The sequence below is a fragment of the Pelobates fuscus genome, chromosome 8 (genome assembly GCF_036172605.1).
Source record: "Pelobates fuscus isolate aPelFus1 chromosome 8, aPelFus1.pri, whole genome shotgun sequence".
NCBI lineage: Eukaryota > Metazoa > Chordata > Amphibia > Anura > Pelobatidae > Pelobates > Pelobates fuscus.
In genome coordinates, this window is record NC_086324.1 from 112723479 (window position 1) to 112751223 (window position 27745).

Sequence of the window (27745 nt, forward strand, 5' to 3'; positions counted from 1 at the left end):
AACCAGCGGCCACCCAGGGGAAGCATGAGCGGCTTGTTCCCTTGCGGTCTGCGGTTTTCACACCTCGTTACAGAGGTGTGAACTTTCTAGCTAAACGTTCTAAATAGAGTATCGGGTTGGTCCAGCACACTAGGATCCGTGTGCCCCCGTGTGGTTAAAAGATACTTTGCATGATTTAAGGTCAAAATTAAGGAAAGGGAGAGAATCACAAAGGGGGAACACACATTCCAGGAGGGCACATCCACACATAGGAAGGGGCAATTCACAGCTAGGCAGCGGTCCCGCCACAAAAGTCTCCTTCAACGGTCTAGCCGTACTTTACCTCAGTACAGCAGCCCTGTTTTCAATTTAGGTGCTATCCGTCATGGCTAAGAAGATTGTACCCAAGTGTAAAATTCTCCCACTGCTCTTAAAACCTCCCTGATCTCTTTCCTCTCTGGCGTGTGGAACAAGAGGTATTTTAGAAAATATCATATGGGAGGTTCTCTTCATCAGATTGTTTCTCAATTCCTTGAACTCATTCTTCAGGATCCTCCATCTTCCAGTGTTTGTGTCACTGGCCCAATATGCACCATAAGAGCTTAATCACATCCCAATAATGTATCCACTCTGTCCGCAACATGCACAACTCTAGCATTTTCAATATGCTACTTGGGGTCATCTCCAGCCCCCTGACAAGAAAAGGGTAACCTATTAATGGTGATAGGTTCTAGCCCTCTTCTTGCATCCAGTAAATTATCTTTTTATTCTATGTGGTGATTGATATCAGTTGAGGTAGAGGTCAGTAACATGCAGATGTTAAGGAGCCTTTATAAATTAACACGTTTATATTGTTTAAAAAAAATTACATCTTAATTGTCTTTTAAAACATCGTAATTGTCTAAAGACATTGTCTTATAAAATGAAGTGGAGAAATACAATTTCATTACCTGAACATAGCTTATTCTTATGCCAGTCTAATACTTTAACCTTCACTTCACCACCTAAAAGAAAAACAAGAAAAAAAAAAATCAACCAATTAGAAGAAGGATGTCAATGTCAATGTCTGCATATATCAATAAAACTCTTTTCTTTACTGGGGGGGAAATAATGAAAAATGCTTAATTTACATACAAGACAGTGTGGCTTACATCTCAGAACAGAAGTAGCATTGATCTGAGATCTTGGACTACTGCCTTGCTGAATTAAAAGCAATTGCAAACACTGATTTATTAATGTATTGGCTGATGAGGCAGAGGCTCAAATGACAGATTTTTCATCCCCTTAAATATCAGAGAAATTAAATATGTATTACAATGTTGAGTAAGAGCTTGTTGGTGGCCATTCATGAATACTATTGGTTAACAGAAATGGCAGAAATCTGTAGCCTCACATATAAGATTCTATTACTTTGTTAGTTGTACAGCACAAAGTGTGTAAACAAAAGTGCATTGTGGATAGAGATATTAATGTGGGCATCAAAAATAATAATTAGTCCCGGCAGCCTCTACACGGGCACGCTACTCCCGCCAAACAAAGCTCCATACACAATGGTACACTTCTAGGCCAGTCATGTAGACACACAATATAAGGGGACGAACACAATTGCAAACCAAAAACCCCCTTCAGCTACATAACCCGGGGGGAAAACAGCCCCTACCCACAGAAGAAAGAAGGGACCATTATGGCCACTCAACAAAGGCCCGGCTACACTCATATAAAGACCGCGCTACCATAGAACCTAACATACTTAAGCAACACATAACTAGAGAACACAGGACCACGGACACTCTAATTCTTAGAGACAATGTTTCATATAAACACAGAGGCGGAAGGCCACTGGACCGGCTGGCAGCTACACTAGAGTATCCCTTATATGCTATAACCCATGTCTGATCCAGGAGGATCCCACTGTTATACACCACGCTTCCATAAGTCTACACCTGGTCACACAATATTGTTATCACTAACATACACACCGAAGGGGCATACTGGGGAGAGGAGGGCGGGACGTAACACAGGAATTTAGTCAGTGGGCGGTCGGTCTCACCCCTGCCCCTTACTTGGTAAGTGAGGCACAACAAAGACCCCGCCGGCTGAGCTGTAAACCCCCAAAACTGGAAGACTTTAGAACCCCAGGCCCTAACAATACAACGACCCCCCCACTACTATCGCAGGCGACCTGTGAAGCATAAAGAATACACCCCCCACCACACCAACACCTCAGAGAACCAGCACAACAGGGGGACATGGATGGGAACTGAATGCTGGTTAAAGTCTACGACACCAGGTTTATTATATAAGATGTAATGCACACCCAACTTAATGCACTACTGTTATGGAAATTATCGCAATTCACTGCTTTTTGTTACATATCGACCTCCAACTGTATCTGCGGCACTATACTAAATGCTCTATTGTTATGTATTTGATTACAGTTTAATGCACATTGTTACAGGTTAACTATCTGCTGTGTCCCCTACAACCTACTACGGGCCCATTGACACAGTTAACCCGATCACTGACGTCACCCACGCTCAACGACCCCCAAGACCACGACCTGACACCTGACCAACCCTTCAACGGGACCCATAAAAGAGACACACCTGAATCCCCCGCCCAGACAACCCACGGATGAAGCCACTACATTCCCGCTCATCGCGACCCCAGACGAATAGCCTAGAAAAACGACCTCCGACCCATTTCAGTAAGCAGACAGGCAACCCCACATCCCCCTACCTGACCACCCCCGAAATACGCCATACAGCAAACCCACCTCAGGTGGACTAACAAGACGGTACGGAGAACCACCCCCACCACGACACAGAAAACAGCACATCAAAATAGCTGAAGAATCCCCGGGAGGACAGCGCCTGGTACTCCAGCCGCCTTCCCCCCACGTCCCCACACAGACGAAATACCACCGGACCTCGCTTCAACCTAAACGAAGACAGAGGCCGCGGCACACACACTCAACAAATCAGCAGACACAAGCCCACAGACGTAACTCCCTCCGCCTACAAGACACCTGGCAGCTGTCAAGTAAGACCAGGTACGTTCACCCCAGTACCCCCATTTAACCTCTAACCTCTCTCTCCCCCCCCATATATCTTGCTAGTCACTACCCCCCCTCCTCCCCTACACACACGCACACACACCCACACACCCACACACCCGACAAACAGAAGATGTCGGCCACTCTGACCTGCCTATCGATCAACTGCAAAGGCCTCAACAACCCCTCCAAAAGGCACCAACTCATGAGGTGGGCCAATAACACTAAGGCAGACATACTCCTACTCCAGGAAACGCATTTCACCCGAGCCAAACAGTTCCCTCTCCTGAGCCGACACTATCGGGTGAACCACTTCGCCAGCTCCCCAGCAGGCAAACAAAACGGAGTCGCCATCGTAGTACGGAAGTCATGCCCTCTCTCAGTCACTACCACCATAGCCGACCCACAGGGCAGGTACCTTACAATAGCGGGCAAAATCGGCCCACAACAATATGCGTTTACCTCAGTATATGCACCCAACTCGCCTACCAGCTCATTCTGGAACATTCTCAGAGCACACCTGGCATTATTCCCCTCCCACCATAAGATAATCGGAGGCGACTTTAATGCCACCCCATCGCCCGCGGTAGACAGAAGACGAGCCAGAACCCACTCACAACGCCGAATTCCAACGGCAAAAGCCGATAAACTCTTTGCGACCTTCCTAGACCAGACCCACCTAATAGACGCCTGGAGATCTCAACACCCCACGACACTAGATTACACCTTCTTTTCCCACCCACATCTATCACATTCCCACATAGACCTTATTTTAATTTCCCCGGCAATGGCACCCTCACTCAAGAACACCTCCATCGGACAGATTACCTGGTCTGACCACGCGGAGACCACATTAACATTCACCATCCCAGGCACGAACCGACCATGGACATGGAGACTTAACCCCACTCTCCTCCATAATCCACAGATACGGTCCACGATCTCCAAGGCCCTAACAGAATACTTTGACATAAACAAAGACTCGGTGGACTCCAAATGCACTCTATGGGCAGCCCACAAAGCGGTCCTAAGAGGGACAATAATAAACCAAGCAACTATACACAAAAGAAAACAGCTTTCACACCTAGAACAAACCTTGGCGACACTTAGAACCCTGGAGACCAAACTAAAACTCGAACCCACACCAGAATTGACGGCTAAAATCACAAAATGCCAAACCGAAATAAAGGAGTACATGAAAAAAGACTCGACAAAAGCCTTACTGTGGTCCAAACAACTATTTTATGACAAGGCGAACAAAGCAGACACCCTACTAGCGAGAAAACTCAGACAACGCACAACCCAGAAACAGATAAATAAAATAGCCATGCCAAATGGGACCATAACGGAGGACCCCAATAAAATTGCAGAAGTCTTCCAAAGCTACTTCACGTCCCTATACGACCATAGCCCTGAAATACGGCAGAACCCACACACCACCAAAACACTCATTGACCACTACTTAACTGAAACCCCGCTACCGTCCCTGTCAACCGACGCGGCGCAAAAACTAGTAGAACCGATAACCCCAGAGGAACTCGCGGGCACCATGAAAACGCTCAAACCAAACAAAAGCCCAGGCCCGGACGGGTTCACAGGTCTATATTATAAAACATTCGCCCCCATACTTTCCCCCCACATATGCAACTTATTCAACGCCATCCTACAAGGCAACCCATTACCACAAGAAATGCTCCAGGCAACAGTCTGCCTCCTCCCCAAACCCAACAAAACGCACTTGGACCCAGGTCACTACAGACCCATTTCCTTACTTAACGTGGATATAAAATTATTCACTAAACTCATGGCAGATCGGATATGCCCCTACTTACCTCAACTCATCCATCCCGACCAAGTGGGCTTTATACCCACAAGACAGGCCAGCGATAACACCAGAAGGACATACGACCTCATCTGGGCCGCAACCTCAAAACAGATTCCCACACTAATACTATCACTAGACGCGGAAAAGGCCTTTGATAGGCTACTATGGCCTTACCTATTCGCGACCCTCCAAAAATTTGGATTCCCCACGAGCTTCCTAGAAGCCCTACAAACACTCTATGCCTCACCAAGGGCCAACCTCCTTTTACCCCTCACACAATCACCCAGGTTCACTATACACAACGGAACACGCCAGGGATGTCCCTTATCCCCAATTCTATTCGCCCTATCATTGGAGCCGCTCCTGCAGAACCGCAGACAGAACGCAGCCATAAAAGGCCTCAAAATCCGTGAAGACGAATACAAGACCGCAGCCTATGCGGACGACCTGCTCATCACCATCACCGACCCAATAGTCTCCCTGCCGCTACTGATCCAAGCCCTAGAGCAGTACGCCACAATATCCGGATACAAACTCAACATAGACAAAACCGAAGCCTTACCCATACACATTGACTCCCCCACATTGGAGCACCTACAGAAGGCTTATCCCTTCAAAATAAACTCCAACCAAATACAATACCTGGGCATCACCTTAACAACAGACCTTACCCAAATCTACTCCAAGAACTACACCCCAATCATACAAAAAATCACACACGACCTAGCCAGATGGCAGAACATGTCGATATCTTGGCTCGGCAGACTGGCTTCAGTAAAGATGAACCTTATGCCCAGACTACTTTATTTGTTTCAAACCCTCCCAATCCCTCTACACACTCCAGACTTTAAACAGCTACAATCATGAATAGACAAGTTCATATGGTCCAATCGACGTATACGTATAAAGAGGCAGACCCTATACGTCCCGAATAGGGCGGGAGGCCTCGGCCTCCCTCACCTTATTCATTACTACCAAGCAGCACAGATAGCACAAGCTCAAAACCTGCACGCCCCCTACGGAGTCAAACGATGGGTGGATCTCGAGCACGACATGTTCGGCAGAGACCACCCATCCCTGTATATATGGCTCCCAAAACAAGCCAGACCCCCCACACCAAGAACTACCCCAGCACTGATCAATACAATCAAAATTTGGGACAAAGTCACGCATAAAAGTGGCTTAACCACCTCCCTATCCCCTCTCACACCAATACTCCGCAACACAAAATTTCCCCCAGGCATGTCACCTAAAGACTTCACGCGCTACGAGGACAACAACCTCACACGCCTGTACCACTTCTTTCAGGGCCAACATATCACCCCATTCCCCGATCTGCAGCAAACGACACCGTTCCGGACATTTGACCTGTTTAGGTATATACAGATCAAAAGTTTCCTCGCACAACCAGAATACACAAAGGCGGGCACAACGGCACTTACTTCCTTTGAGAAACAATGCATGCAAGCCCCAACTCAGAAGGGGCAAATCTCAGCACTTTACACCCGTATTATTCAAAATGTCCGGGGCGGAGCTCTCACATACGTGTCGGCTTGGGAGAGGGACTTAGGCCCAGCAGAAGACCCCACCGACTGGGTGGAAATTTGGGAGGCCATAGCAACGGTCTCCATCTGCGTAAATCACAAAGAACAGGCCTATAAAACCCTCATGAGATGGTACACCACCCCCCTTAAGCTTAAACAGATGGGCAGGTCAGACACCGACTTGTGCTGGAAGGGATGCGGCCACAAGGGAACCTACCTCCACCAGTGGTGGGAATGCCCCCCGATCAAACAAGTCTGGCAACAGGTTGCAACCATGATCTCTAGAATCCTGCACACAGACATCCCACTAAACCCGTGGATCTGGCTGCTATCAAAACCACACGCTGATATGCCTAGAGCCCAAAACAAAATGATAGCAAAGATCGCATTAGCAGCCAGACGGGCGATAGCCGAAAAATGGGGCAGCAACGAAATACCGACCATGGAAGCAATTAGACGGAAAATAACAGACACAGTTAAAATGGATGAATTATCCGCATTACTTCACGATAATACCAAACACTACCACAAAATCTGGGACCCATGGTTATACGAATACCCGAACATCACCGGCACACACTGAATAAAAACCATACACCCAACACACCCCGAACCAAGACACACTAAATCGCCCACCAGGACACCCTACCACCCCAACAACTCCCCCCCTCTTCCGTTTACACGCTCCCTATTCTCCCCCTCTCATCCCAATCATCCCCCCCTAAACTTACAAGGCCATCCGACGCCAAAACCACGCAAAACCTACCAAACCCCACACACCCAAGACCAACGACAACAAGAAAACCTGATACCACAAACAACTCACCTACGCCAACGACAAAAGGGAAAATCCCAATAGCAAACCAAAGAAACCACATGTAGACCCCTACGCCCCACCATAACCCCCCACACTAAATCCCAAAAGCCAAGACCTGACAAGCTCGGCCCAAACCTCAACAACCGACACCCACAACACAGAGGTACTGAACAAACGGAATACATGACGAGATCAATGTACAGACATACCTCTAGATACAAGTGACACACCGTCAAGATAGGGCACCCCTCCCCCCACCCCTTTTACTTCTGTACCCCATACCAAACCTTAGCAGAAACAGGATTGCAAGCTAATAGGAAAACGACAGACTAAAACAGTCACGCACAATTACTAAAGATGTTTTGGCAGAATTCCCACTTGCATGTGGACAGCCAACGCATAGCTTATGAAACTTGATGATGCCGCAAATCTGTACTGTTAACTAATCCCCTCTACTTTCTTTCTGTACCCCTACCCTGAAAAAATATATATCAAAAACTCAAAAATAAAGAATTTAAAAAAATAAAAAAAAATAATAATTAGTGAAATTATATAATCTGACTTTAAAGTGTGATATTAAAAAAATGAGTACATTAGGGGCAGAGCTTAGATCCTGAAGTGGACAGACACACTGTCTAATTTGGGTAATACTGCAACCCTGGCCAATGTGGGTTGGAATACCCAGCATAACCCTTTATAGGTGACTAGGTTAGAAAGCCCAGAAAGCGGTTTCACTTCACAAAAAAAGAATTACATCAGCAACATACCAGATCATATTCAAGCAAAAGTTGACAAACCCAAAGATGGACAACATGAATGACAATGCTGAACAAGTCTGAAATGATTGTCTGGGGCTGCTGTATCTCTCATGCAGATAGAGCCGGTCTGCATTTTGGATCTGTTCTTCGCTTTTGGGTGGGATCAGTCTGATATGCAAACGGCCCTGGTTCTTTTTTTAATGTCACAAGATGGGCTAAAACCAGTTTGCGATCTGAGCGGGGACCAACTGAAGGGCAGGATATTTGAGCTGGTGTCCATTTTCAGTACTCTGTTGCAATTCGTTTTATGCTCTCACTGACTATGCCTAACAACGCTGAAATGATCATCTGGGGTTGCTGTATCTCTCGTACAGAGAGGCGTCCTGCATTTTGGATCTGTTCTGTCATTTTGGGTGGAATTAGTCTGATCTGCAAATGATCTGGTTCTTTTTTTGTAATGGTACAAATGAGCTAAAAAAACAGCTTGAAATCTGACTGGGGAACCACCGAAGGGCAGGCTATTTGTGCTGCTGTCAGTTTTCAGTACTCTCGTGCAACTTAATTTTTTGCTCTTATTAAATATTATTTTGCCAACAGCTTTATGATCTGGGTTTACCAACCTTCATGCAATGGTCCATGTCATGTGGGAGGCATATGGTCACGTTACTTGATAATATGAGTTTTAAAAGCTCCCTACTGCAATCCAGGACATAGCTCAGAGGCCAGCCCACCCCAAGTTCCTTACTACGTTTATAGATAGAATCTCACACACAACTTTAGATGATTAGACATGGCAGCTGCAAACATTGCCAGTAATCCGCACACTCCTTCATTCCTTTAACCCCTAACACTCAGTCCTCATTCTGTTTTCCTCAAAGTGCCTACTCATAGGAGCAATGCTTTATCTTCTCCTCTTCTCTAATCTCATCGCCTTATACCCACTTCCCTCAACAACACAATTACATTAACATTAATCCCTCTCTGCTTCACTACCCCCTTCTCTAATCTCAAGCCTTGCACTCATTTCTCTATTCTCTCTCTCCTGCTCTAACTCAATCTCATCGTAGACCCCGCTCATATAAAACCCACTCACACATTCTGTCACTATCTCTCCTCCTACTTCCAGCAGCTGGTGATGTCTCACCAGGGCCGCCACCAGAAATTTTGGGGCCCCTGACAAAGCACAAAGTCTGCCCCCCCCTCCCTGCCCGGCCGGCCTGCCTCCCCTGCCTGGCCGGCCTGCCTCCCCCCCCCCTCCCTGCCCGCCCGGCCGGCCTGCCTCCCCCCCAATGTATGCAGTATGTGTGTTAGTGTAGTGGATGAAGAGTGTGTGTTAGTGTAGTGAATGCAGAGTGTGTGTTAGTGCAGTGGATACAGTGTGTATGTTAGGGCAGTGAATGCAGTGTGTGTTAGTGCAATGAGTGTTAGTGCAGTGAATGCAGAGTGTGTGTCAGTGTAGTGAATGCAGTGTGTGTGTCAGTGTAGTGAATGCAGTGTGTGTGTCAGTGTAGTGAATGCAGTGTGTGTCAGTGTAGTGGATGCAGTGTGTGTCAGTGTAGTGGATGCAGTGTGTGTCAGTGCAGTGGATGCAGTGTGTGTGTCAGTGTAGTGAATGTAGTGTGTGTGTCAGTGCGGTAGATGCAGTGTGTGTGTCAGTGCGGTGGATGTAGTGTGTGTGTCAGTGCGGTGGATGCGGTGTGTGTGTCAGTGCAGTGAGTGTGTTAGTGCAGTGTGTGTTTGTGCAGTGAATGCAGAGTGTGTGTCAGTGTAATGAATGAAGAGTGTGTGTTAGTGCAGTGAATGCAGTGTGTGTGTTAGTGCAGTGAATGCAGTGTGTGTGTTAGTGCAGTGAGTGTTAATGCAGTGAGTGTTAGTGCAGTGAATGCAGTGCGTATGTGTCAGTGTAGTGAATGCAGTGTGTGTGTTAGTGCAGTGTCAGTGCAGTGAATGCAGTGTGTGTCAGTGTAGTGAATGCAGTGTGTGTCAGTGTAGTGAATGCAGTGTGTGTCAGTGTAATGAATGCAGTGTGTGTCAGTGTAATGAATGCAGTGTGTGTCAGTGTAATGAATGCAGTGTGTGTCAGTGTAATGAATGCAGTGTGTGTCAGTGTAGTGAATGCAGTGTGTGTGTGTCAGTGTAGTGAATGCAGTGTGTGTGTCAGTGTAGTGAATGCAGTGTGTGTGTCAGTGTAGTGAATGCAGTGTGTGTGTGTCAGTGTAGTGAATGCAGTGTGTGTGTGTCAGTGTAGTGAATGCAGTGTGTGTCAGTGCAGTGGATGCAGTGTGTGTGTCAGTGCAGTGGATGCAGTGTGTGTGTTAGTGCAGTGTGTGTCAGTGTAGTGAATGCAGTGTGTGTGTGTTAGTGCAATGTGTCAGTGCAGCGGATGCAGTGTGTGTCAGTGCAGTGGATGCAGTGTGTGTGTCAGTGCAGTGGATGCAGTGTGTGTGTGTGTTAGTGCAGTGTGTGTTAGTGCAGTGAGTGTCAGTGCAGTGAATGCAGTGTGTGTGTCAGTGTAATGAATGCAGTGTGTGTGTCAGTGTAATGAATGCAGTGTGTGTCAGTGTAATGAATGCAGTGTGTGTCAGTGTAATGAATGCAGTGTGTGTATGTGTTTAGTAGTGTATGCATGTAAATGTAGTAATAGTAATTTAAATGTATTTTTGTTATTCCCCCCTCCCTGTTTCTTACCTGGTTCAGGGAGGGGGGAAGATCCTTTGATCCCTGGTGGTCCGGTCAGGTGGAATTGTGGGCCCCCCGGCTCCCTATACTTGCAGAGGGGGCCCAGCGGACTGCAGAAGCACTTTACAGCATTTCCTGCTCTCACTCCCGCGAGATGTGGTGTGCGCGCCGCGCGGAGCGTTGCCATGGCAACGCTCTAACGGCCGCACGTCTCGCGGGAGTTAGAGCGAGGGAAATGCTGGAAAGTGCTTCTGCAGTCCGCTGGGCCCCCTCTGCAAGTATAGGGAGCCGGGGGGCCCGCGGCTGCACATATATATAGCGATGAGCACTATATATATGTGCAGAAAGTAATTGTGGGGCCCTGGACTGCCAAAGCAGTCCGGGCCCCCCAGGACCGCCGGGCCCGTGACAACTGTCACGGTTGTCACCCCCTGATGGCGGCCCTGTGTCTCACCCAACCCGGGGCCCTTCACCTCATCTGTTCACACTAAGACAACCAGAAACCACACAAACCTCATCCACATACCCTGCAGTTTATCATCCTTTACCAACATTCAGTGTGCACTGTGGAACGCCCATTTAATCTGTAGTAATATTAAATCAACAGCTCTAACTCACTCACAATATTGGCACTCACTGAGACCTAGTTGTCCTCCTCTGATACGGATACTCCCGCATCTTTATGTTTCGGTGGACTACAATTCTCCCACACTCCCAGACTTAACTGTAAAGGAGGCGTGTAGGCATCCTTCTCTCCCCGCAATGTACCTATCCTCCCCGCCCCTGCGCTTTCCTTTACTTCCTTTTGAAGTTCACACTGTCCATCCTTTTTAAGCCCACTCCTTTAAGAATTGCCATCATCTATCGCCCTCCGGTCATCCTAGGCCTGGGGTAGGCAACCTTTTAGCAGCACTGTGCCGATATAGGATTGTGATGTCCCGTAGCGTGTCGGTCCTATTTTTTAAAATTGAGGTCTGTATGCTGCCGTATTCTGCTTGTGTTATTTATATTGTAATTGCTTTGTATCTTTGTTTTGAATGTTTTTATTGTTTTCACAATATAAACGCATTTATCGAACTGTTTCGTAGTAAAGCATGTAGTTGCCCACGCAGGGGCATAAGTAACAGTAAATAAAGGTGTAAACATTTTGTCACTTACGCAGAAGCGGATTTGTCGTAGCCTGAATAACACAACATATTGGTTCATTTTGTCAACTGATCTATGCACTCAAATTGGTTTACGGCCGTATGTTTTAGTATCTTAGTCATCATTTCAGTAACTAGTGCCCGTTGCTCAGTGTTTCCCTGTACGTATTCTGCAGGGAAGCATGCATTACATGTAACTGAATGTGTGCATAGGCAAATGTTCTCCCAATGCTAAATAGTCCTTGCATAATGCGCGGTCTGATGTAGGCTGATGGTAACTATGCGGTCCTGGTAAGAGGGTATGCATATTGCCCTATTGGTCATCCGGCTGCACTCAGTGTAGTTGACTGTGTAAAGCGTAAGGCTGTGGGGTGAGAATTTTAAAGCTATCGTGGCTGAAGTGATGCGTTTGTGTTGAATTGTTTCTATCTCGGTTGTTCAAGTTATGGATACATACAACACATATGAGCTTTTGTTGCATCATCGCCTACGCAGAGGCTCTGCTTATATATCAACAATATCAGAAGTTAGGTCATTTGTGAGCAATTCTTTTACTTTTTTGTGGTGTGTTATGTGATGTCGGCGTAGCAATGCGCCTGTGTTCATCTGTGTTCTTATTGCAGTAAGTAGCCATGGTCGGCACTGTTGTTGCCATGTGTGGGACGGTGTGTGGTGAGGAATATGTGGGTTCCCAAGGTTCTTATGTTTATGTGTATGGTCTGGTGGGTTTGGTCCTCTATGAGTTCCCCTATTAGACGTAGCCTGACCTCCTGAGGTGTCAATGCCGTCTGGGTCCTTAGTTGTTATGGTGGGTCTGAGTAGTTTGTGTGCTCGTCTCGTCGCGCGTCCTTGCATTTCGTGTGTGTCGGGTGTGGTTAATTTGGGGCTGGTCTGTGTCTGCCTTTATATCTTTTGCGAGTCACGTCTCAGTCCGCGCTTGTTCATTGTTTAGTTAGTCAGTATCGTGTCCCTCCCTATCAGTTCCTGTTTTGGGTGCTGTGTGGTCTTCCAGTCTTTGTTGGTTCGTATGGTGTCCTGCTCCCCCTCGGCTCATCGTCTGTGAGGGCTGGCTACCGGTGTTATGACTGGCGTCACTATGCGGGTATGGTCCTGCCATGTATGGATATAGTGTCCTCGATGTGTGTTTGCCTATGACTCATGTGTCTGGTAGGGAGGTAGCGGTCTAGGTGCCGGGAGTGTGTCTGCTCCCGTGTCTTGTGGGTTGTCTGGGTTGTGTGGGCAGGTTACCTCGCGTGTCTGTGTCTCCTGGTCTGGGTGGTAGGGTGCTGTTCATTGCTCCTCTGGGGTCAAGTCCGGCCTGGGGTGTTGTTGTGGGTGTGTAGTTTGTCTGAGTCGTGTCCCGTGGTCTATCCGCTAGTGGGACTCGTATAGTGGCATGGTCGGTCTTGGGTCTCAGTCGTATGTGTTTAGGTGTTTGCAGCTCGCGGAATGTCCGTGAGCGGCGTGTGTCCTCCTGGACCAATTCCTGGGTCCCGCCGAGTTGCGGGTTGGGAGGCGCCGTGGTGTGTCTGGGTCTTAGTGCACCGTCCAAGTCCTTGTCCTGTTTTGAGTGTGTCTGTCTGCGTAGGAGGGGGATGGGTTTCTGTGGGTCGGTTGGTTCGCGCCCCCCGTCGCCGCCCCAGATTCGCCCCCACCCGGGGCCTCTTTTTGACCATCTCTGGGGTCTCCTGTGTCTCTTTACGTGTTCCTGCTTATGGTGCAGCAATATGCTGTAGGAATTCGTCCGAGTTTAGAGTACGGAGCCAGTAGAACCAGCGTTTCGTGTATTTATCTCTTTGTTTCGGTGTGGTCGTGATACCGGAGAAACTGACGGAAGGCAAGCACAGAGAGATGGACACAGGTTTCTTCAGGAAGGAAGAGATTCTTTATTCGATTCACCGACCGGGACTCAGAGGGACTAATGTCACCAAAAAACAGCAAAGTCTGAGTCCTGATCATACAGTGTAGGTCCCTTATATAGGCATGTAGCTCCTCCCATAATCAGTTCAACCTACACACTCTTATCTAATCAACCGAATAGAGACTAAATTCCTGTTTGACCACATGGCTTGCCCAGCACAATGGAGGAAGGGAAATACTCGTATATCCTGTATTCCTACATATGCTCCTTACACTACTGATTGTATCTTAGCTACGTGATACATCAACATATGCAAGTGCACATACCACGTGGAAATCTTGTCCTAGTAAATTTATTTTTACTGAGATTCCACCACATTCCCCCCTTTGATGCCTCTGATATTTTCACAATTACGGAGGCATAACTTAACCTTAGTTTGCATATACCTCAGGTTGCCATGAACCAGACCAGACTTTGCTACTAATGATGTGAATCCCTCAACATTCTTCTTCCTGCATTAGTTCTCCCTGATTTAGAACCTCATATCTATATATGGCCATTATCTGTGCAGCAGCCTTTCTTTCTGCTATATTTTCTATAATGCTCTGCACAGACCTAACTACTAAAGGAATAAGACATGGTAGGAGAAGACACAGCATTAAGATCAGCATGACTCCACCTACCAATGCCTTAAGTCCTCCAAACTGCTCATACCAATTACCAAACCAACTACTTGGATTATACCCTTTCCATACCTAGTAGTAGGCACATGCGCTAGTTTAACCATATGGCTAGTAAGCTCAGCTGTTGCTTGCCCTTCATCATCTATTTGAAGACAGCAATTGCTTAGGTTAAACTTCCCACATACACCTCCCTCTACTGCCAATAGGTAATCCAAAGCTAATCTAATTTGGTAAACAGCTGTCCTCATCCTAGTATTATGCTTCGCTAGAAGATTGAGCGCTTGTGATGTCTCATTAGTAATTTCTCAACCACCGCCTGTAACCTTATAATGCGGTTGAGCATATATATTGGGGTTCTATATCCGAAAGTGCCATCCTCTGCCCAAGTGGCTGGCCCATAATAATCTATAATACGCTGGGGAGGCCATTCATTATCTTCCCAGGCGCCTATCTCTATGGGTCCCCTTTTCTTCCTATGATTCACATCATATACTTTAACTCCCAAAGTCTCACCTGTTTCAATAGGCAACAAGAAGAAGGATGGTTTGAGCATACCTAACACACATGCCCCTTCCCAGTCCTGTGGTAACTCCGAATAGGCCTTCTTACCACAGATCCAGTACAAATTTGCTGGGGCTTTCCAACTAGATGTAATAGATAAATCAAACCACACATCCTTTAAACTGGCATATCTTGCAAACGGGTTGGGTGGTTCTGAGACATTTGAAGCCGACCACCAGGTTGTATTCTTTGTACTATCATCATAAGCTTTTTGCCCTAGACAAGTTAGTTCTCCTACAGATGTATCAAACATTATTCCTTTTCTTGCTATGCAAACATAACCTATGATGGAGGTCTTTAATCTCCACTTAGATTTACCTCTAACACTCATCTGATAATCGGCTTGTGAGGATATTATTTGTTCAATTGTCTCAGAACCGGACATTACCTCCTTTGCTTCCCAGGGCCATTGGTCTCCCATGTTAGTACCTCCACACACATAGCAGTTGGTCACATTAAGACTACCAGCAATACTTTCAGCTAAATCTATAAACAGGTTTTTAGCATTATGGGGGATCTTATTATCTAAAACAATGAGGTGTGCAAATAGTCTCAATATGTGAGTGAGACTCTCTGCATAGTCTGGAATAATATATATAGCGCGGTTAGGTCTACATACAAAACCTGGCTATTAAAATAATATGGTCAGAGACCCCAAACAAATAAAGTATTTACAAGTGATCCTACAGTCCTATGCCACCCCAGAGTAGTATAGAAACAGAGATAATAAGGTAGATATCCTCACTGCACCCTAATGATAAGCTTTATTGTGATCTGCTATAGGGATATGAGTGACAAACATCTGAGTATCTGAATCTCCATAATCTATACACCCCATGGGATGTCACTCGGCTCCGCCCATCATCCTCACGTGGGCGGGCCCCCGATGACAACAGGGCGGGGTTAAAGAATATGCCGATATCGGGATAAACCGAAAGTGTCACTAGATGTAAATAGATGCCTACATGTAAGTCCCCTTCCACAAATAATCTTTAGCAAGTCTTGCTCCTAAAGATAGTATGTCTAAGTGACCCTGTAATACATGATCTCCTACTGATATTATAAACAGTAGGAACATGTAGAAATGCTAATAGTACATATATATGGAGAACTAGATGTAGGCAAGTATACATAAATAGTATGTCTAAGGGACCCTGTAATACATGATCTCCCACTGATATTATAGACAGTAGGGACATGTAAAAATGCTAATAGTACATATATATGGAGACTAGATGTAGATAAGTATACATGTGTGAATATTGGTGCATTAACAGTACATCCACCAAGATGCACAATCAGTATGATAGAGTTTTTTATTTTATTTTATTTGGAATACAGGCAAGAAAGTATAATTTAAAGTGATAAATCCAGCCTATAACACATCCTCACTGCATGAGCTTTATACAAATATCTAAACAACAGATTATAGATCAGCTGCCAAATAAAGATGTATCCCACAGTATTTTTTAACAGAGGACACTGGGGGATGTTGTATAGATGTCAGTACACATGTATAAATGCCTTTAATGGTCATATTGCGGTATTCATGTCGAAATAATAAAGTAATAATAATGAAATAAGATAAAACATAATAACAATAAAGAAATATGATTAAACTAAAGTATACACACTGTGAAACGAAACCCACGCTATATTTACAAATTTACAAGTGTATCAGATCAATTCCTATCTCTCGAGATAAGTACGTACACAAATAGTGTACAAGGAGCAGAGACATTTCCGAATAAATATGTCTCCCAAAGGGGTGTCAATGGTCTACAATGAAGGGTGTATATGAGAAACCCTCATTTAGACCAGAGGGTGACAGAGTTTTGAGCTTATAAATCCAGAAGCTTTCCCTTTGGAGTAGCTTCTTATCCAGGTCACCCCCTCTTGGTCCCAATGTAACCCTTTCAATACCACTGAATCTGATCCCTTCAGATGAACCACCGTGGTATAATTTCAGATGTTTAGAGACTGGAGTGTCAATTAGTCTTTTGGGGTTAACAGAGTTAACATGTTCCCGTATCCCGAGTTTAAACAACCGGGACGTTGTTTAAACTCAGGACCAAAAAACGTCTTGGCTGAAGTCCCCAGTCGTAGGGACATATCAATGTGGGAAATGTAAGGCATGCAAGTTTATCCGTAGACCTTCTAAAACTTTCTCGGATTCCCTAGGGGCACATGAATTTACAGTAAAAAACTTCTTTAATTGCCAGTCTAAGGGCCTTATCTATCTACTCTCTTGCTCATGTAAAAAACTCTGTGGGAAAAACGTCCCGGTTGTTTAAACTCAGGATACGGGAACATGTTAACTCTGTTAACCCCAAAAGACTAATTGACACTCCAGTCTCTAAACATCTGAAATTATACCACGGTGGTTCATCTGAAGGGATCAGATTCAGTGGTATTGAAAGGGTTACATTGGGTCCAAGAGGGGGTGACCTGGATAAGAAGCTACTCCAAAGGGAAAGCTTCTGGATTTATAAGCTCAAAACTCTGTCACCCTCTGGTCTAAATGAGGGTTTCTCATATACACCCTTCATTGTAGACCATTGACACCCCTTTGGGAGACATATTTATTCGGAAATGTCTCTGCTCCTTGTACACTATTTGTGTACGTACTTATCTCGAGAGATAGGAATTGATCTGATACACTTGTAAATTTGTAAATATAGCGTGGGTTTCGTTTCACAGTGTGTATACTTTAGTTTAATCATATTTCTTTATTGTTATTATTATGTTTTATCTTATTTCATTATTATTACTTTATTATTTCGACATGAATACTGCAATATGACCATTAAAGGCATTTATATATGTGTACTGACATCTATACAACATCCCCCAGTGTCCTCTGTTAAAAAATACTGTGGGATACATCTTTATTTGGCAGCTGATCTATAATCTGTTTAGATATTTGTATAAAGCTCATGCAGTGAGGATGTGTTATAGACTGGATTTATCACTTTAAATTATACTATCTCTAGGAGACATACTATCTTTAGGAGCAAGACTTGCTAAAGATTATTTGTGGAAGGGGACTTACATGTAGGCATCTATTTACATCTAGTGACACTTTCGGTTTATCCCGATATCGGCATATTCTTTAACCCCGCCCTGTTGTCATCGGGGGCCCGCCCACGTGAGGATGATGGGCGGAGCCGAGTGATGATGACGAGTGGGTCCCGCCTAGATGGGGAAGTGCCGGTTACGTCACGTGATGCATGACGTGGCGGGTCACGTGACCGGCCCCGGACTCCTCCTCTACACTCACCACGTGATTCGTGGTTTGATGCGATCGCAGTTTGTTAGGCTGGATATCACGGACAGCTGGTGATATACACACCCCCACATCCTATTGGTCACAAGGTATTCATGTCTCCTGGCAGCTTGGGTATTTAAGAGGCTTTCCATCAGTTATATGTTGGCCCCTGACGAAGGTGCATCTCTTTAGCACCGAAACGTACGTTGGGCGTTTTCTCTGCACTGGGCACTGGTGTTTGTAGCATCATGATCACTATTTAATTGGATTTAATTTCTTTCTTTTCTGTCCTATGCCTGTCTAGTTAGTTTTACAGGGAGAGAGGCTTTCTTAATTTAAACCATCAGTCTGATTTTGACGGATTTGCTATTTCTATATCAATTTTCATCTCTCTCTCTGTTTTGGAGATAGCTCAATTTCCACTAAGATAAATATATATATTTTTTCTAACACTGACATCCCATGGGGTGTATAGATTATGGAGATTCAGATACTCAGATGTTTGTCACTCATATCCCTATAGCAGAGCACAATAAAGCTTATCATTAGGGTGCAGTGAGGATATCTACCTTATTATCTCTGTTTCTATACTACTCTGGGGTGGCATAGGACTGTAGGATCACTTGTAAATACTTTATTTGTTTGGGGTCTCTGACCATATTATTTTAATAGCCAGGTTTTGTATGTAGACCTAATCGCGCTATATATATTATTCCAGACTATGCAGAGAGTCTCACTCACATATTGAGACTATTTGCACACCTCATTGTTTTTGTTTGCTTCTATTTGGGGTCAAGCCCCTTTGAGACATCGGGAGTCTCATATCGGTACTCCTGTCTCTGTGTAACCCCCTGCACTACTGCACCCTTCTGGGAGACCTTGGGGTAGTGTGTACGAGTGCTACACAGTGACATAGAACTTTATGTTCTTTGTGTGTTTTTTTCTGATCTTATTATCTACACTCATCTCTTCATAAAAAGAATGGAAAACCTGATGAGTTTGGGATGCTACGGTATCGGTCTCTATCCCTATAAACAATATTGTCCCAGGATCTAAACCCGTCCCATATATCTGAAACCCAAATAAGTTACCGAACCTATCTAAAAATTGTTCAGGATTATTTATAAGTATATGGACTGGGTTACATCCCATAGACTTACAATATGGTTTGGTAGGCAACTTAGTAACAATCATATCCTTATCTGCTGTCTGTCCCCAAGTTGCCCACCCCACACAAGACCAATATGGGCAATAATTATAATCCTTATCTGGGCATTTTGGACTTACGTACTTGTTTTTACTACTGGGACAAATATATTTATGGTTAGACCCATACGTTCTCTCCCACTTAAGATCCCCACATACATTCCACGGCTTTCTACCACTTGATATTGCTTTACATGCATCAAATAGCAGAACACCCGAAGAATGTACGGTTTCTAATACAGTCTTATTTATTAGGGTCCCCTGTGGATCTCCATTCCTGAGGGTCAACCAAATTGTACGGGGTTGATACTCTGGATTGAAGCACTTAGGTTCTCCTACTCCTAAATGGCATACACTATATTCTATACCTAGGTATCTACACCTAGACACATATCCCTTACACTCATATTGTGAATGCAAAATTAGGGTCTGGGAAATATGATTACCTGTTATAGTAGTCATAATGCAAACCTCACAGCTAGGAGTGTCGGTACCTCTACCTTCCTGAATATAAAAAGACACAAAAATATACATTATCAAAAGCACTTCTTTCAACGTCTTCATCCTCAGTCTTTGTCCGTGCGATGGCACCTCAGCTTCCAGGAGGTAAGGGCTGCAGTGAATGGAGTTCTGCTCTTCTTCACAGAGGTCCCTTCGAGACACCCTGGCTATGATACGTGGGTGAGTGGTCAGGCTTTATTATGGCCGTCAAAAACACTCACTTACTAATCTCTTTAAATACAATTGTAATCCCAATGTGTCCTCGTCACTCCGACTGAGTCGGGCGCTCTAACCGGATCTTGCAGGGATTCTCTGGATCTGGTGTAGCTTGCCAAGAATCTACTGCTACTGGTTTAACCCTGGAGTGATGAATCCACGGAGTCACTTCAGCCACCTTTATTGCTGTAGGGGTACACAAAAGAACAACATAAGGACCCCTCCACTTAGGCCCTAACGGTATACTGTTCCACTCTTTAATCCACACTTGATCTCCTGGATGATAGCTATGAACAGGGGGATAAATATTCACAGGTAATCTATCTTGTACCCATTTCTGTACCTCCTCCATAGTTTTACTCAACTCTACAACCTGCTGCCGGGTAATTCCTTCTCCCAACTGACTTAAATCCCCCCTTAAGTTACCAAGTACGGGAGGTGGACGCCCATACATGATTTCAAAAGGTGAGAGACCCATCCTTCTGGTAGGTGTACTACGAATACGTAACAGAGCTATAGGCAAAAGAACATTCCACTTAAGCTGAGTCTCTTGACACATCTTTGCCAACTGGTTCTTTATAGTTCTATTCATTCTTTCTACTTTACCAGAGCTCTGAGGTCTATATGCCGTATGAAGCTTCCACTTAATACCAAGCATATGCGTCAGTTGTTGTAGGCACTGGTGAAAAAAAGGCTGGACCATTATCCGATCCTATAGAGCATGGTAGTCCATATCGGGGTATTATTTCTCGCAGCAGGAATCGTACAACTTCTCCTGCTTTCTCTGTACGAGTAGGACATGCTTCTACCCAGCCTGAATAGGTGCACACAACTACTAGTAGGTAGTGATGTCCACCGGATTTAGGCATTACTGTATAGTCTATTTGAAGATCGGACATAGGGAGTCCCCCCATATACTGGACTCCCGGTGGTTTCACTGGTCCTTGCCTTGCATTATTCTTGGCACATATCACACATCTTCGTACAATGGCTTGAGTCAAGTTGGACAATCTTGGTATGTAGAAAAGTTTTCTGAAAGATTCTTCCATACTATCTCTTCCAGAATGTGCCCCGTTGTGAGTTATGGACAATTTCTACAGCTAGTGATGCTGGAATGACTATTCTTCCATCTTCTAACTGATACCATTTGTTCTCCAGGTACTTTCCAGTTTCAGTCTTTAACCACTCTTCTTCTTGAGCTGTATAAACTGGAGTCCATTGAGACAGTGGAGTTGGTATAAGAGCAGCTATATGTTCCACATATTCCTGTCTTCCTGATTCAGCGGCACGCTTAGCTGCATTATCTGCCATCCGATTTCCTTTGGTTACATCACCGTCTCCTTTCAGATGCGCCCGACAATGTATAATACCAACTTCTTTCGGTTCCCACACGGCTTCCAGTAGTTACAATATTTCAGCTGCGTACTTAATTTCTTTACCCTCTGAATTCAATAGTCCTCTTTCTTTATACAAAGCTCCATGGGCATGAGTGGTTAAAAATGCATACTTGGAGTCCGTGTAGATGTTCACTCTTAAACCTTCAGCCAATTGTAACGCTCGTGTTAGTGCAATTAATCCTGCCTTCTGTGCCGATGTTCCTTTTGACAGTGGCCGAGCTTCTATCACCTTGTCCATAGTTGTTACTGCATATCCTGCATAGCGAATCCCTTCTTTCACATAACTACTACCGTCTGTATAGTACTGGACATCAGGGTTCTGGATGGGAAAGTCATGAAGATCTGGTCTACTTGAAAATACTTCATCCATCACCTCCAGGCAATCGTATTGACTTTCAGTAGGTTGCGGCAAAAGGGTAGCTGGATTTAAGGTATTGACAGTCTCTAAATGCACTCTTGGGTTTTCACACAACATTGCTTGATACTTAGTCATGCGGCTGTTACTGAACCAATGATTGCCTTTGTAATCTAGCAACGTCTGTACTGCGTGCGGGACTCGCACATAGAGTTCTTGACCCAGAGTGAGTTTATCGGCTTCAGCTACCAGCAGGCGGCTGCAGCTACGGCTCTTAGACAAGGTGGAAGACCACTGGCCACTGCATCCAGTTGTTTGGACATATATGCAACAGGTCCTTGCCATGATCCCAAATACTGTGTTAATACTCCCACAGCCATTATTCTTTGCTTGTGTACATATAAGTAGAATGGACGTGTGTGATCAGGTAGACCTAATGCTGGGGCACTCATCAAAGCCTTCTTCACATCTTCAAATGCCTTTTGCTGTTCAGGGGTCCATAGGAAGGGATCGTGTTCTGTACCTTTTATAGCTGCATAAAGAGGTTTCGCCAATATCGCATAACTGGGAATCCATATCCTACAGAAGCCTGCTGCCCCCAAGAATTCCCGCACTTGTCTTCTATTCTTGGGTATTGGTATTTGGCATACAGCTTCTTTTCTCTCTGAACCCATTATTCTTTGACCTTCAGAGATATGGAATCCCAGATACTTGACAGTTGGCTGACACAACTGGGCTTTCTTCCTGGACACCTTGTATCCTGCCTTCCAGAGAATGTGTAGTAAATCATGTGTTGCTTGCTGACATATTTCTCTTGTAACTGCGGCTATCAACAAATCATCTACATATTGTAATAGTACACACTCTCCTGGGATGGACTTGAAATCCAGTAAGTCTTGACTTAAAGCTGATCCAAATAGGGTAGGTGAATTTTAAAACCCTTGGGGCAGTCTCGTCCAAGTCATCTGGCGTTTCGAGCCCGTTACAGCATTTTCCCATTGGAATGCAAAGATACACTGACTTTCTGCAGCAATTCGAAGGCAAAAGAAGGCATCTTTGAGATCTAAGACAGTGAAATAGGTAGCCCCGCCCGGAATTAAAGCAAGCAGGTTATATGGATTGGGCACAACTGGATGTATACTTACAACCGCATCATTGACTGCTCTCAAGTCCTGCACAGGGCGATACTCATCTGTACCGGGCTTTTGAACAGGCAGCAATGGGGTGTTCCAGGGGGAAGTACAGAATTTTAGGATACCATACCGTAAGAACTGATCCAGATACGATTGTATATTCTTCTTGGCCTTTTGTGGGATATGATATTGCCGTAAGCTCACTGGATAGACACCAAGTTTCAGTTCGATTCGAATTGGTGGAATATTACGAGCAAGTCCTGGTGGGTTGTTCTCTGCCCAAACTCCTGGTATATTGAACAAGGATTCATCACTCTTAGGGTTTTGGCTAGTCAACGCTGTATAAAGTCGCCACTCTTCTTTCTTTGGTACAGATAGTGTCATTATACCTGAAGGTCCATTGAACTTTAAAGATGTTGTTCCATTTGGTAGAAACGTTATCTGCGCTTGTTGTTTTGACAGCAAATCACTTCCTAGCAGTTGGAATGGACATTCAGGCATATAAAGGAATTGATGTTTCACTACGTGGCCTCCCAATGTACAGAGTCGACTTTTAAGAGCCGGTTTAGCAGCACTCCTTCCAGTTGCTCCTCTTACGGTGATAGTTCTTCCAGATGGAGGAGCAACTAGGTCAGTCACCACCGAATGTTCAGCACCAGTATCGATCATGAATGCACTCCTTTTTCCCCCTATTGATACATCGACCATAGGCTCCGCTCGGCCAAGGGGGATGGAGCCCGGTCGGTATCAATAGTCCTCCATGACCGTGTCAGCCAATCCTACAAAGTCCCTATCTTCTCTATCGCGGGATCTCTGCGCTGCGGGATAGTACCTGTCTTCTCTAACACTTCCTCTATTGCTACCATTACTCCCTCTGGGACCTCCTCTACCTCTCGCTCTGCCTCTATAATTACCATATCCTGCCCTGGGTCGGTCTCTCTCATACTGTTCCCTTCGCGGGCTTCTCCAATGCCCTTCTTCCCTACAATATGCGCACTGATTCCTACTCAGGGGTTCCCCATTCCACTTATTATCGCCTCTATCCGTTCCCCTATATACTTCCTTTTCCCTTCTATCTACGCCTGTGATCGCTACCGCAAGCATATCTGCCTTTCTACGCATCTTGTGCTCTTCCTCTTTCTTCGTCTCAGTTTCCCTGTTCATATACACTTTATTCGCTACCTCCATTAGTTGGGTTATGGACATCCCTACAAACCCTTCTAACTTTTGTAGCTTGCGCTTTATATCTCCGTAGGCTTGGCTGACAAAGGCAGAGTTAACCATCCGGGAATTCTCAGGGGCCTCCGGATTAAAGGGGGTATACAAGCGGTATGCCTCCAATAATCGGTCATAAAAGACACTGGGCGATTCATCACATTTCTGTAACACCTCAGCCGTCTTAGACATATTAGTCGCCTTCTTTCCTCCAGCTTTCATGCCAGCAATAATAGCGTCTCTATAAGCTTTTAAATGAACCATGTCTGCACCATTGACATTCCACTCTGGATCAGTGTTCGGATAATGAGTTGCGGCCCATGCTGCTGGGTTGGCTTGATTTTGTGCACGGGCCTCTTCTTCCAACGCTTTAATTGCCGCTTGATTTATCCTAGTCCTTTCCTCGTTATTAAATAATGTCATTAATAATTGCTGGCAACCAGCCCAAGTGGGATTGTGTGTCTGGACTATCGAGGTGAACAGATCGGTCATGGCTTGAGGCTTTTCAGTGTAAGAGGAGTTATGGGTCTTCCAATTAAAGAGATCGGTAGTCGTGAAAGGGACATTGACAAAGACTGGGTCAGCGTATTTTATCTGGCCGTCATCGTTAAGGTGTGTCGAGCCAGGAGTCAATCGAAGTGGCATTTGATAATGTTGGGGTTGGAGGGTACCGGTCAGTTGTCGGGTTAGTATGGGGCTTCGTTGAGGTGCGTCAGTTAGGGGTTCCAGTCGAGGGGTAGTAAGGCATGGGGATGGGGAAGCTTTACTATGGGGAAGGTTGGTGAATAAAATATTCCGGGCCGGGCTAGGGGGAGCCTGACCGGAAGCTAGATATGGCGCCAAATCAGGATATGTGGGGTTAACGGAAGTAGGTACCGGAAGGGGAGGTTTTGAAACAAGGGGTCTGGATTCTGAGCTGGAGGAGGAAGTGGGTGGGGACAACGGGGCAAGGGGTGGAGCGTTTCCAGCAGCACCTCCTCTTCCTCTTCCTGTGGAGGAGGAGTAAGGGGGCGGCATAGGGATCTCAGACTCAGGGGGCGTGTCCAAAATGGGCGTAATCATGGCCCTAGTGGAAAAGCGAGTCCTGGCCACCATGAGGCGACATTGCTCCTCGTGGCATACTCGGATCCATTTTGGCGAGTCATTTACGGCCTGCCTCCAACAATCAATATATGGAAACTGGCCGTAAAGTTCAGGCCTACCTGATACAGCCACGTGTACACGCTGTACCAGGTTAGGATCCAAACTGCCACGTAGCGGCCATGCGGCAACCAAAGTAGGCCATTCCCTACTACACAATGTTATCAGGCGTGCTGGAGAAATTTTTACCCCAAAATCACATTTAGTGTATCCCTTTTTAAAATTCTTTATCATGCATCCTAAGGGATCCAAAATTGTCGAATCTGACGCGCCCATACTTAACAATGGAGCGTCGTTTCCAACAGATACTTTGAAAAAACACTATCAACGGTCACACCTGTTCCCTCGGCAACAGCACCACGTGGTACAGTTACTAAGTGAAACGCACACAACAAAACACTCAGGGAATTCCCATACTCACACAGCTGTTACACCAGTCACTAAATAACTAATACTGTGCCCTTTGGTGAAACTATACAGTCACCCACGCTATAATTCCCTATATTTGAATTACCCGTCTATAACATACCCCAGTAACATCGTCTTTACAAACAGTAGTTACAGTACGGTTAGCATAGGTTAAAGTACAATTTAAAGTCACAGTACAATTAGTAGTGGTTATGGTGTTAGACATGCAATATAGACGACAATTATTAGTACTTATTTACAGTGTCAGTAATTATACATGGTTATGGTACCGTGCGCTATCATACAGTTACACACTATTCACACTCTCGCTAGACAGCAGAGCTCACACTATCTAGCAAGATATACACGCTACTAAAACAATCTTTAACACATATACAATTCCCAACTAATCTATTGGCCAGTACCTTGATGGACTACCTAAAACTATCTACATCCGTTTTGGTTAGCCACACTGCCCAAGCACCACATATAGCAAACTAGAGGGCGGAATTTACAACAGCACCCTTTTAGTCTATCTACTCTATCAAAAATCTAGTGGGTTCCAAATTTACACGCCTTCCCACTTAGCCAAGATAGGTTGAGATCTAGCGGACCGAATTTACACAGACGCCGCTTAGTCTCCCGGTCCCTCCGACCTAGCGAACAAAATATACACCCTAGAACGCTAGTCTAGACAAGACACCGGTGTCCGGCTAGGGCTATTTACACGAGAACCCCGCCTGACTCCAAACCAAAATTAAACGGGCTGACTACAGGGCGTTTAATTGAGCGGTGCGCCTTCGCTCCTTCCCTCCACTGGAGGGGGCAGATTCCAAATAACCCCTTATGGGCCTACCGCACAATCGGTATCCAATACCACTAGTGGGTCCGCCGTCTAAAACAGCGGTCGTCTTACCTCCTCGTTCCTGAACCTGAGTTCACACTCATCGACGGGGACACCCCAGCACTTACTACGTAGAGGCCGATGATCTCCTGGACAACAGACCAGTGGCGCCGAGACGAAGGGAGGTCCACTCAGAAGTTCAGGGGTGCAGCCGTAGAGAACGTGGGCAAAGATAGACCGTCTCACGCCTCTGCTACTCAGCTACCGTTGAATGATGAGCTTCCCGGCCAATGCACCAAATGATACCGGAGAAACTGACGGAAGCCAAGCACAGAGAGATGGACACAGGTTTCTTCAGGAAGGAAGAGATTCTTTATTCGATTCACCGACCGGGGCTCAGAGGGACTAATGTCACCAAAAAACAGCAAAGTCTGAGTCCTGATCATACAGTGTAGGTCCCTTATATAGGCATGTAGCTCCTCCCATAATCAGTTCAACCTACACACTCTTATCTAATCAACCGAATAGAGACTAAATTCCTGTTTGACCACATGGCTTGCCCAGCACAATGGAGGAGGGGAAATACTCGTATATCCTGTATTCCTACATATGCTCCTTACACTACTGATTGTATCTTAGCTACGTGATACATCAACATATGCAAGTGCACATACCACGTGGCAATCTTGTCCTAGTAAATTAATTTTTACTTAGATTCCAACACAGTCGCTTTCATGTCTTCGTATTTTCTTTATGTCCTCCACTTCCTCCACCCAACGTCTCATGGGCGGTGTGCAGATCTGTCTCCAGAACATGGGGATCGTTATTTTGGCCGCATTTAGGAGTTTCGGGATGATGGATCTGGTGTATGCTGGTGTTGGCATGGTGGTGTGGTGGAGGAGGAAGGCGGCTGGTGTCTGTGGTAAGGCCTCATCCGTTACTTCTTGTATTATCTTTCGGATTGTTTCCCAGAAGGGTCTAATTCGGGCGCAATCCCACCATATGTGTGTAAAGGTGCCCACCGCATCCTCGCATCGCCAGCAGGTGTCTGATCTGGTGGTCTCTGGCGTGTAGATTTGATTGGGTTATGTACCACCTGGTCAGAATTTTGTAGGAGTTTTCTTGTGCTCTCGCCGAACCTGGCGTTTTCTGTAC

General features: G+C 45.5%; 1 protein-coding gene across 1 annotated transcript in view; it reads right to left on the minus strand.

Moving 5' to 3' along the window:
* METTL22 (methyltransferase 22, Kin17 lysine) overlaps nucleotides 1-27745 on the minus strand; it is a 388543-nt gene that overhangs the window by 257611 nt on the left and 103187 nt on the right. Inside the window, exon 6 of the mRNA XM_063429464.1 lies at nucleotides 930-983. Within this exon, the coding sequence (XP_063285534.1) occupies nucleotides 930-983 (54 nt within the window). The remainder of the gene's footprint in view (nucleotides 1-929; nucleotides 984-27745) is intronic.